Source organism: Oratosquilla oratoria, chromosome 21 (genome assembly GCF_046742065.1).
Source record: "Oratosquilla oratoria isolate Oo_2021 chromosome 21, ASM4674206v1, whole genome shotgun sequence".
Taxonomy (NCBI): Eukaryota; Metazoa; Arthropoda; class Malacostraca; order Stomatopoda; family Squillidae; genus Oratosquilla; species Oratosquilla oratoria.
Genome location: NC_134797.1, coordinates 32,017,077 through 32,029,816, shown reverse-complemented (window position 1 = coordinate 32,029,816; position 12,740 = coordinate 32,017,077). Strand labels below are relative to the sequence as shown.

The 12,740-nt window shown below is 39.1% G+C and overlaps 1 protein-coding gene across 2 annotated transcripts in view; it reads right to left on the bottom strand.

Moving 5' to 3' along the window:
- Positions 1-12,740, bottom strand: part of LOC143036836 (uncharacterized) — a 248,616-nt gene that overhangs the window by 195,253 nt on the left and 40,623 nt on the right. For both annotated transcript variants that reach the window (XM_076204649.1, XM_076204650.1), the window contains exon 2: positions 43-1,207. In XM_076204649.1, the coding sequence (XP_076060764.1) occupies positions 43-299 (257 nt within the window). In that variant the 5' untranslated portion in view covers positions 300-1,207. The remainder of the gene's footprint in view (positions 1-42; positions 1,208-12,740) is intronic.

Sequence of the window (12,740 nt, the reverse complement as noted above, 5' to 3'; positions counted from 1 at the left end):
AAAGGAAAAGGTCTTTTGAACGTGTGCGTGGGTAGCACTTACCTGAGCTGTCGATAGCGAGCGAACATGAAGATTAGGGCCCCGTTGCCCACGGCGCCGGTGACGAAGATGAGGAAGAAGACGGCTGGGATGATGTAGGTCTCAGGGCGGTATGTGTAAGGGACGGAGTCTTCCTCGATCTTGGACTGGTTGTCGAACTGGTCGTAGAAACTCCCGTTGAAGATGTCCAGGAACGCCCCCCGGTCCTCCTCCGCGTATTCCCCGAAGAGGGAGTTGTTGTAAACTGCGGTGGCGTTCATGATGGTTCTCGTGTCTGTGATACTTTCTTGACGTCAGTAGGTCCTTGCTTGAGTCACACTCGGTCCAATCTCGGAGCGAAGACTAGTTTTCTTGTGAGGTGAGCCCCATGCAAGAGTATATGACTATCCACGCCTTACTCACGAGAATGCTCCCGAACAATTAGATTTCTCGAGTGAATGACTTCCAGTCCACAATTTGTTCAATACAAGAAGGACAATGAGGTTCGAGAAGTCAGTGTTACTATCGAGAGTTATAGGAATATTTGGTTCTTACGAAATAAAGTCTTGGTTAAACTATGAATTCCTGACTAATACTAAGAATAGTTCTATTTTGTGTTCTTTTATTTTCTGAGTCTAATTTGATCTCGTCCTTCCTGTAGTCTTATGTATCAAAGATTTTCCCAAGAATTACTCTATATCCACTCTGTGATTTTATCATCCATTTTGAGTATATGGAAAAACACTTAAACTAGCACTTATGTCGTTAATGATCTAAATCTGCTTTCCACTAATACTTTTTGAGGCAATAAAAGTGTAATTTGTCACACACAGTCAGTAACACAACATGCACTCAAAAATTGTTCTCGTAATATGATTTTTAAAATAACACAACAATCGAGGTAGTTTTCTGCAAAACCCAAGTTTTTGCAAACGAGTTTCGGGTTTTCCTTTTCGTATCTTATTCTATATTATTTTATTCTTTTCTAGAGGCACTTTTTTCTGATACTGACTGACATTTTTTTTTTGTCATTTTTTCCCCTTCACTTTGTCTCAAGCCGTCTTCTCTAAAGGACACTTCTTCACTAAGTTATTTGCTCTGCCTAAGACTTGATGTCATGTCCTCGTTCTCGCAAGCTCTTCAGGAAAACTTTTTCTCATACTTCATGCAAGCCTTGATCACTTCCGTCCTGTTTCGGAAAAATATAAAGAGGGAAACTGCATAAGTAGTGCACAGAGGTGTTTTGAGTCATCTTCAATTTTGTGAAAATATCTAATTCAATTACATTCTTTTACTAGATCACGAAATGCAATTCATATGCCGTGACACAGTTTAGTACATTTCAGGTAAATCAACATTGAAATGACGATAAAAAACCAGGTGTAGGTACTTCTAAATAATTACAGGCTGACATAGCTCCATGAAAATAGATTGTTATTATATAGAAAAAAAAAAAATGGGACAGCACCACAGTAAGGGACGAAAGAAAAAATAATAATAATAATAAAAGAAGTATAACCACATAGAACTTTCTTTCAAGTAAAAAAAAAGATCATATGGCGACAGCCAAAGAAATATACAATATACCCAACCACATATATAGGGTAAAGCACAGAAGAAGCACAATAACAGGTAATCACCACAACGTGTGACCGCACGGCTAGATTGTCATCAGTTGAGCAAATGTTGTCTTTGTTGCTAAGAAAAGCAAGACTTCGAGGGACGGACGATCAAGGCAGCCCTGGTGCAAGGCGGAGGGGGGGGGGAGGGGGAGGAGGCCGGAAGGCGCAGGTGGAGAGGCAGGGGCGGTACCGGGGGGGGGGGAGGAGGAGGAGGGGGGTAAGTAGAGCAAAGTTGATGTAGGCTGACAAGTGCACAGGGAGGGGCTGTGTCAAAAGAGACGAGGCAGGCAGTAATGAAAGTTGTATGCCGAGGTTGTAGGTAAAATGGAAAGAGGAAGGAGACAGGGTCTTGGGTGGAGGTTGGAGGTTGTAGGTTATTGTGAAAGAGGAATATTAGTATTTCTCTCGCGAAAACTAGCACCTTATAGATAGTGGAAATGAAAATAGTAACGGGGGGCATTAAAATGAAAGGATACCAAAGGTTCAGTGATTTTATTTTATTTTCTTTTTTTCTTTTTAGTGCATATTATTCTTCAACCACATAAAAGTGCTGCGTGGCCCTGGTCCGTAAGGGTGTTAATAAACTCCATAAAGCTCATAAACTCTCTTCAATTTACACTAACCGCTGGAACAAATGTCGGCCCTCAAAAGGTGTTAGATTTTTTTTCCACAAAGAAGAAAAATAAGTAAATAGATAAATAAATACATAAAAGAGCAGTATGGGGTTCATATATTTTTGTCGTGAGGCTGAACGAAATCTATAAGCGAAATCCATAAACTACATTACTAAATCCACGTCATAGAATAGGATTCTCTTATCTCTCGGAAGCTAAAAGACTTTGCGCCTTCACACTCTCTCTCTCTCTCTCTCTCTCTCTCTCTCTCTCTCTCTCTCTCTCTCTCTCTCTCTCTCTCTCTCTCTCTCTCTCTCTCTCTCTCTCTCTCTCTCTCTCTCTCTCTCGTGTTAGTTTTATTTTAGTCTATTGATGACCTGTAGTGAATGTTGTGAAAGCACAGCCCAATCTTGGATCGGCAGACTCTGTTGGAAGTCTTTCAACAAGTGAATGGCATAATGTCTGGCTGTTATCAAGCTTTCGCTCGTGAGGGTTCTATTTTTTCCTTCCACTGTCCCTTTCTCTTTCCCTCCCTTCTCCTCACGCCTGACTTGAGTCTCAGTCGTCTGCCACTGCAATCAAAGCCCTGCACAGAGCACTGCTCGTACGTTGTTAGCTAAGACTTTAGGACCTAGTGACGCCTCTACGAATCGGACCAATGCATCATTCTTTTATGATCAACGACTAATCTCCACGCAAAGAAGAATGATGAGGGAGGAAAGGGAACGTGCCAGTGTGATTTATTTTTCTTTTTATGTACAAATTCAAAGTCACTACAATCAAAGACCTGCATAGAGCACTGCTCGTACGTTGTCAGCCAAGACTTTAGGACCTAGTGACGCCCCTACGCATCAGACCAATGCATCATTCTTTTATGATCAGCGACTAATCTCCACACAAAGAAGAATGATGAGGGAGGTAAGGAAAAGTGCCAAAGTTATTCATTTTTCTTTTTGTATACAAATTCAAAGTCACTACAATCAAAGACCTGCATAGAGCACTGCTCGTACATTGTCAGCCAAGACTTTAGGACCTAGTGACGCCCCAACGAATCGGACCAATGCATCATTCTTTCATGATCAACGACTAATCTCCACACAAAGAAGAATGATGAGGGAGGTAAGGAAAAAAGCCAAAGTGATTTATTTTTCTTTTTGTATACAAATTCAAAGTCATAAACCATTAGATTGTGGAAGGCAGAGGTGGAATGAGTAAACTTAAAAGAGAATCTATATACCAACCATCATATCGATCTGTGTAACACAGGCCTCTTCCCTCTTCTAAGAGAGGTAGCCATTTTGAAGGGAAGACCGAGAATAAAATGGATGGGGAGGGTGAAGGGAACATTGGGTAATAGGGTAATGTCTGTTGAGCAGGGAAGAGAGAGGGCAAGAGATATGTGTGAAGGGAGAATGGTTGTGAAGGAATGATAAATTAACGCGTTCAGAAAGGATTTCACCTTTTCTTCTCTAATTACTCGTGAATTGAGGAAGGAGAGTCGCCATGCAATGAAGTGGTGAGGGTAAACCAGCTTCTGTTGTCGGGCCCTGCTGTGGTAGAGCTGTGCCTTGCTGCATTGCTTCTGACCTAGGCCGTGGGCGGGGACAGATATGACCCTTTATCCACAGACAACTCAAATAAAAAGGAAAATAAATGGATGTGAGATGGGGGGAACGTGGGTGCTTAACTTAGCTGACTATCTCCCTTGTGAAGGGGAAGAGGCCTATTGGTGTATAGATATAGCTGTAGATATATAGTTCTTCAAGAAAATTCTGTCAAGTTGAAATGGATAGATTTCATAGCGAAGGTTGAAGATCATCCTCGTCGGTTCTCAACGCTTTACAACTTACTCCTTCCCGGTAACCCAATATCACCCATTGTACTCCTACTCCCGATGGCTCAAATAACGCTACGATAAAAAATACCCTCCCTATTGAGTAGACAGTGTATCCCTGATACAAATTTAAACGTAGGTAACCTTCGGCACGACCTAAAAGAGATGATTAGCTTCGGTCAGGACGAGGACTTGGCTGCAGGATTGACTTGGGGTCAAGTGTTTGGCTTCGCAAGTAACAGAGTTAGGATGAGGATTGGGGATCAGGCTAAGGATGAAGGGAAGGATCAGGTAGGGATGGAGGACAAGCATCCCAGGCCTTCCAGAATATCCAATTCAATCCCCAACCTCCCCAACCCCAACCCCACCCCATCCCTATCTAAATAAAACCATTAACTAGAGCTACGTTCACCAACTTGGGGGGCTGAAATCAATTACGAGTATAGGGGGCTTCTGCTAGGAAGCAATGTATACATACTCTTCCCTTTATCCTTCTAGTAATAAGATATTAGTTAAGGGTTGATGAACTGCTTAGACCTCGCTACAAGGGTAACTAGGGTAAAAAAGAAATTGGGAAACGCAAAGATAAAGCGTTGACAATATCAGTAAAATAATTTCCTAACTTGAATGAGTTATTTGAGAGTATGTAAGACACTATTGTAAATATGATTACATTCTAATCCCTTTTCTCACGAAGAGTGCTTTGGGGGTGAAAAGAATTGCCTGAAGGCAGTCAGAAACGAAGAAAGTGTGCCGCCAGATGCACAAGCGTTTAATTGAGATTTTATCGAAACTCAGAACTTCGTTTTTAAAAATGTGTCGCAGAAAAGAGAAGTTATGTTTTGATATGTAGAAACAAAATTGTTTGATAATTATAGATTTGTATCCATATCTTTTTGCATTGAAATCAAAATGTTTGAAATTTGAATTAAAACAAGTGAACTATATTTATGAATATGTAGATCTTAATGTAAAACAGTTCATCTTATAGTTTAAATCGTTGAATGTCTTATAAGAAAATGAAAAATTGAGATTAAAGAAGGAAATGGAAATACGTTTGTCATTTTAAAAGCGCTGGACTTGTGTCAAAAATAAAAGAACATTAATCTAAAATATATGAAGTTCCAATTAAATTTTGTCGATGTGTAATTTAAGAAACTGACTGACAGATTTCTTTTTTAGTTTTCGAAGTAAAAGGTGTAGAAACACTAAAGTATTGGATTTCCAAAAATCGTAAAATTTAGAATTACATATTTCTAATAATATTTGAAAATTCTTATTTACGGAAGTGGATTCGTTTTAGATAAGCAAATTTTAACTACATTTCCGCTTCTTTTATACAAACTTAATATGTGAAAGAGACTCGGTTGTTATAATGTTATATAATTGTTACACAAAAACCGTCAAATGTCGCGATTAGAAATTATCATAAAACGAAAATAAAACTACGCTGGATTAGAATGAAACCAGGAAGTGGTCACTGTTGCCTGAAGGAATTAAACACTTTTTTTTTATGAATATTCCAGTTTCCTTAGCGAAAAATATTGTACCGATTTATTTACTTTTGATCTCATTAATGGCGGTGGTATCACTCGAAGTGTATCGACAGCAATCCATAAGAAGTATGAAGTCATTTTCTTATTTCCATTTTTTTTTCCAAAAGACTTCCTATACAGTAAAACCAATGACAGATGCTTTTGTTTGAACAATGTAAGGCTTATTCGTCAATTTTCGTACTAGTTTGATCGAAAATAGATTTAAGTTTAGGCTGCCCATTGTTGAGAAAGACAAATTCGCTTCCTCTCTCTCTCTCTCTTTCTCTCTCTCTCTCTCTCTCTCTCTCTCTCTCTCTCTCTCTCTCTCTCTCTCTCTCTCTCTCTCTCTCTCTCTCTCTCTCTCTCTCTCTCTCTCTCATTTCACAGATGATAAATGACGAGACTATTGGAAACTGTCTGTAACTCAAGTGAAAGTGAAACATCACTTGACTCTGTTCAGACCTCCTTACGCATGAAGGCGTTTCCTCGGTTGAATTATATTTCCCGGCAGAAGCTAGATGTAATTTTAATTGCTAGGAAAATTAAATCTGAATCATAATGTGTTTGTGTGTGTGTGTGTGTGTGTGTGTGTGTGTGTGTGTGTGAGAGAGAGAGAGAGAGAGAGAGAGAGAGAGAGAGAGAGAGAGAGAGAGAGAGAGAGAGAAAGGGAGAGAGAGAGATTTATCATGATCTTAAATTACACGTTGTACTCGTTATCAACAGCTTTTATCCCTTCGGATGAGATCTCAAAGCTTATGGATGGCATGGACACACACATACACACACACTCACACACACACACACACACACACACACACACACACACACACACACACACACACACACACACACACACACACACACACACACACACACACACACAAACACACAAACACAACTCCTTGCCCAACAGAGCGGGATACCATCTTGCAGTGCTGTTTTTCAGCCTGAACTTGTACCGCCTAGGTAATAGGTGAACCTAAAATTACAATGATTTAGTGTAAATCTTAAAAAGAAGTCTAATGAAGATGTGCTTTTTTCTTATTTTTATTTTTTCAAATTCTATAATAATAAACTTTGAAAAATGAAAATAAGAAAAAAGGAAACACAAAGAAAGCAACGAGTCCAGCAAAAAAAAAAAAAAAAAAAAAAAATCTCAGATTTATTTGTTAGGAAAGGAAATATGCACGAAGAATGGAAAATAGAAATTGAAGAGAAAAGAAGGGGAAGATGCCATCAACAATAAAAGTTGCAATAGAATGCGAATAAAGAAAAAACAATAGTACGTGAGGTTAAATAAAAGGAAATCGGTGGTGTGTGTGCGTTTGTGTGCGTACGTGTGTGTACGTGTGTGTGCGTGTGCGTGCATGCATGCGTGCGCCAGAGGGGGATAAAGTTAAAAGACGGAGAACTTGTGCGAGAGAGGATCAAAGAATGAAAGTCCGAAAGGTCAGGGATCTTGATTTCAGCAAGAGTGACGTCACTACCGCTAAAAAAAAAAAAAAAAAAAAAAAAAAACTGTTATGGCTTCATTCCTAAAACCTAACGCCAACCCTGGCGATCATTTTATCCTATTAGAAAATTGAATTTGACTAACTTCATTGGTAGATTTTGTAGTTAACCCAGCAATGCAGGTCAACTTAAAGAGAAATCCGGGTAAAAGTCTTCCTTCTAAATGTAGAAAGCGTTCGTCAGGAGTGGTGACATTTTTAAAATTACGGTTGCTCGAGTCGATTCTATTAAGATTAAGCGTTTTCTCGATCGAGGATTCCCTGCATTGAATAAGATAATCTGTCTTTAGTCAGAACAAAAATTTGAAGTGTTTCCGTTGGGATATTTTACCACTACGCAATTATTCAAAATTAAAACACCGACAATGTGTGCAACAGATTGAGTGATAACTTAAGAAAAAAATAAAAACGGAAAGAAAAAATGTTGTAGATTAAGCACCCTATTCAGTCTTCAGGTACAGGGGACCTGGTGACGTTTCCGACGCGATTTGAAACAAGCCAAGACTCTTCCGAGAAATACACTGCCGCCATCGACGTTTGAAAAACTTTAACAATGTGTCATTACCCCTGACTATTGATACTGGTTTACAACGATGCCCCTTTCTGCCTTCAATAAGACATCTTACAATGTCTATTTTGTTCTTGCCCAAGAGAACCTTCCTTGCATATTCACAGCGGCTCCATCTGCTGTCAGACAGTATTACCATGTGCTTATTACCTGGAGACTTTTTCGTCAACATACATCCATCTGTATTGCCGAAGAACGCGTGTTTTCAGGTGTCGAGAATGTCAATATCTTCCGAAGGTTCATTCACGATGTTTATCTCCGTATGATCAATACCCCATAGCAAATCCTCGAACGAAATTCTGTACTACGCCTCACCGTCAAACACAGTGAAAGAGGATTATCTTACATGTTCTTATTGACATCACTGAGCTTTTCATCAAAACCATAGTATACGTAGAACCTACTAACAACAACAACACCTGTAAATGTTTTGTGGTATCAGCTAGCTTTCGTTTGGACTCACTGCAATAGCTGCCCCATATACTGTATAGAGCTTGACCCTATACGACAGCTTTTCACTAATAACAGCTTTATGAGTGTTTTGATAGACAGTGGTGCCTGAAACCAATTTAACAAATTTATGACAAAATCCCTACAAAAACCCTTCTCTTATACCATCATTACCCTTTTCTCAATGTTCTGTCACATTATAACGAATTGAAAAGAACGTAAGGTACGAAACATTATGGAAGGAAACTAACCCTGTGACAGGTTTTTCATACCAATGCCTTCTGCTTTCAACACCCTTTCTGCACCGGAAGCCTTGTTGTGCCCAATATTCCTGCTCCAGCAATCTCGCCCCACGAAGAGGCCAATGCAGTGTATGCCTTTGAATACTCCCGAAGAAAACGTACGCCCTTCAATATTACCTACGCTAGGGTAACCAGGACCTCCCTAAATTTTAAAGAAGAATTCAAGAAAAAGAATGAGAGTAATATTTTTATTTTTATTTATTTGGTGTAACGTCACAAACTCCCCCCTATCTCGAGGCTAGGACGGTGCCACTTACAGAGGACTTTGTAGCGTGGAATTTAGTTAACCATACCCTTGGTTCAACTCGCCCGTAGCAGGGTTCGAACCGCCATTACCTCGATCTTCGCTGGAGATAGTGACGCCCTTACTCGCTCGGTCAGCAAGCACACAAGGTAATAATTATAATCTTGATTAATTAGAAGTTTAAGGATATACACTCTTTCTGGTAACTCCTGAGTAGTAACACAAAAATCCTAGATGAAACATCCACATACCACAAACTTTTAATATTCAAAGCAATACGTATCAACAGACTTAAACCCAGTCGGAACAAATAAATCCAACATCAGGCAATGAGATTTGCACCCAAAGAAGTTCAGCTTGTTTTCTCTAGACGTAAACTTACGAATTATCGCTTACTATATTGATACTGAATGTAATTTCTTCTCCCGCCTCTGATATATATATTCTCTTCTGTATGCTTACTTGAAATAACCTTGAAAAAGTAGTCCCTGCCAAATACAAACACATGACATACAAAGATTATACAATTCGAGGAAAAATAGATAAAAAAAAATGCAATATTGTTGTAGAAACGACTGAATTAAACACCATCGCACAGAATATTCTGTACAACTTTAACCGAAATTGTCGACTTGAGATAAAAGATTCTTCCTGCTAATATGTATGCATATACCGGTGGTCTTTTTTATTTTGTGAAAGGGAAGTCAAGCCACGCCTCGATCTCTCACTGGAAAAAAATTTACAGAAGAGAGAATCTTCAGTCCCTTGAACTCTCGCCTTCTACTATTCTTATGTAATTTGCAGTAACGGCATTCTTACCCCTCGCCAGGGGAAAATGAGCTCAGAACAGATGGATTTCTACGAGCGGCAAAGGAGAAATGTAAGGAATAGAGCAAAAATAAGGAATAGAAAAAAATAGAAATTGGCTCAGAAGTTATCTTAATAAGTGAAGGAATATGGAAGAAGAAGACGAAGATGAAGATGATGGTGAAGGTAAAAATAAATAATATAAAAGGAAAAGATAACGAAGACGAAAGCAAAGACAAAAGAGAAGAAGAAAAAGAAAGGAAAGCCATGATAAATACGAGGAGAAAGGCGAAAACAAAGAAGAAGAATGTGAAAAAAAGAATACAAAAGGAAAAAAAATAAAATAAAACCGTGAGACCAAGCCTATACAAGTTAAGTTGTTCTGGCAAGTAAGCTTTGGATTTGAAAGGATGAGGGAAGAATGGACAGGAGAAGGCTTTATTGTCCGAGAGGGATTTATTGTTCATAAAATCCTGCCGCGACGGACCGAGAATGATATACATATCGTACATCACGGGTGAGAGGAAACCATTTTTTCTTCTTAGGTCCACTGTTCTATAGACTTCTCCTTCTGTAAAAGGTCCTCTGGTGTAAACAAGACAAATTGTGAAGTGTACCATTTGGGCAAAGGGAATGCCCTTTGTCTGTGACATTCATTCATATACACGCACACATACACATTTATATATAAATATATAACAAAGGATTACAAAGGCGGAGCATGCCGACAGGAGACCTTTTGGTCCATATCCATACAATGTGTATCTATATATATATATATATATATATATATATATATATATATATAATGTGTGTGTGTTTATATATATAATATGAATATACACAAGTATATGTGCGTAAATACACACACATTTACATATATACATGCATATATGCATACATGCATACACACATGCATACATAAATACACACTCATCAATGAGACAGTGAAACCTGTAGACAACATTGACTTCCTGTAATGGAGAAATGGGAGGCTAGCAATTGCTTCTCATTGCTTGTGTCTGTGTGTGTGTGTGTGTGTGTATGTGTGTGTGTGTGTGTGTATGTGTGTGTGTGTGTATGTGTGTGTGTGTGTGTGTGTGTGTGTGTGTGTGTGTTTTGGAAGTTTTGTAAATGATGAGGCGGATTGTTGGGTTGGATGTTACGCAAGATGATTTGTCATAGTGCTTCTTCGTTTTCTTTGTAATGGGTACTCAAATGTCCCTGATAGTAAAGATTGAAGGATTATTGTGTGTGGATGTTTTTTCGGGAAGTAAGCGAGTTCATTTTATCGTTAACGATGGAGTCAATCGAATGTTGTGGGTAGTCGTTGTTTATTGGTAAGGTAGAGATGCGTCGGGGTTTGTTGTTGTTGGTGGTGCGTGTACTGTAGTGGAAGAAATCTCTGTTAATTGACGTATGGATGACGCTGCGTTTATGATTTTCCAGGCATTCGTTGTTGACGCTGAGGCAGAAACCAAGGTTGGTGTTCTTCACGTAGACTTCGGTCGTGAAGTGGTCTGGAAAGGTGACGACGAGAATGTCAAGAAAAAGTAGGGTTTCGGTGTTGCTCTCTGGTTTGATAGTGTAGTTGAGGGTTGAGTAGCTTTTGAACGCTGGGCGAGGTGGGTACTACCTCTCTGGTGTCTTTTACATCGATGGAAATATCTTCGAAGTGTTGGGTGTAGATGAAGGCGACATGTCAGTATGGTTGTTATTTTTCAATTATTTATTTCTGGCTTTCACAAAACCCACATCTCCTTCAGTTCTCGTCTGTGTCCTCCTCCACTGTCCCTTTGGGGTTGGGACTAAAATCTTTCTCAGTACCGTATTTTCAAGAATCCTCGACCTATGTTCAGTCTCCACCATCATTACCCACTTTTCACACCCACACAAAAGAATTGGCTTTATAATGGTGCCATATATCAAATATATGATCTTTGTGCATATATTTAATTGTATAGTATATAAACCCTACAACGTAGAAGCATTTTACCTGTCTCAATGTTTTGCTTTAATATGTCTAGTTTTATCATTCTTGTTGTGCAATAGAGATCCCGGGTACTTGAATTCTAATGCCATTTCATATTCTTCACAGTTGATTAGCGCTGGTTTTTTTCCCATTCTCTTCCCCACGTTATATGCACCAGCTTGGTTTTATTCACGTTTATATGACGTGCAAATATTTTTGCCGTTTCCTCAAATGATTCTATGCCTCTAATCAAGTTAATTTGATTTTCGTCCATAATGTCAATATCATCTGCATATCTGAAGACTTCAACATTTCCACTCTCCGTATTTCTTCCTTGAGGTCGTTGTGGTAAATCTCTCATCACTCTCTCAAGAAGAATAAACAGTAATGGGGACAGACTACAATCTTTTAGTCCTGTCTTTATCTCGAAAACTTCTGACTACTGCTCTAATTATTTCATAACCCTCTTGCCTCGCGAGCGGGGTTGGCTGAAGACAGAGTTTCATAAGTGGCGTCCGCAAATCGAAATCACGTGGGGGGCGAGTGCATACCTAACGAAATGGTCTTCAGGAGGCTAAAGAAGAACAGCAGTACATAAGTGCAGGATACGAGGGGAAAGAAGTCGAGAGCCCTTGGTCTAGAGAGCTAATCATTTTATCCGAATGTTAAGGAAAGAATGGGGTGGAAGGGGGTTATCATGGAAGAATTTTAACCTTCCTTCAAAGGAATAAAATCGTCTTGCATTTGCATACAAATCATGAAAGAATTTTAACCTTCCTTCAAAGGAATAAAATCGTCTTGCATTTGCATACAAATCACTATTTAATCTTTAATGCCCAAACATAGTAATGATAAATGGTACTTTTGGGTTTCATTGGCTGGAAACCAGCAGACCCAAACTAACCGACAACAGTCCTGGAACTCCTCCCCATATTAGATCTCTTCGGGAAGAAACGTTGGACCATTGGAGGAAGAGGAGGAGGATCAGGGCATTTATTCCTACAGCTGTTATATTTGTACATTTGGTTTGGGTGTCGCTAAATGGTTTTATTCAAGGAAAAACACCTTGAGCGTAACAAAATGGTTAAAATTCTTTCTCACAACAAAACGTTTAAGTTAACCTTGACATTTAAAAAGTTGACCAAAATACTTTAATCCTTCTTTACGTTGTAGTATTGTCCCAATGGACAAGAACCCTGGTTATTACCGATATAAGAACATAAGAATGAAGGAGACTGTAGGAGACCATAAGGCCTACACCAG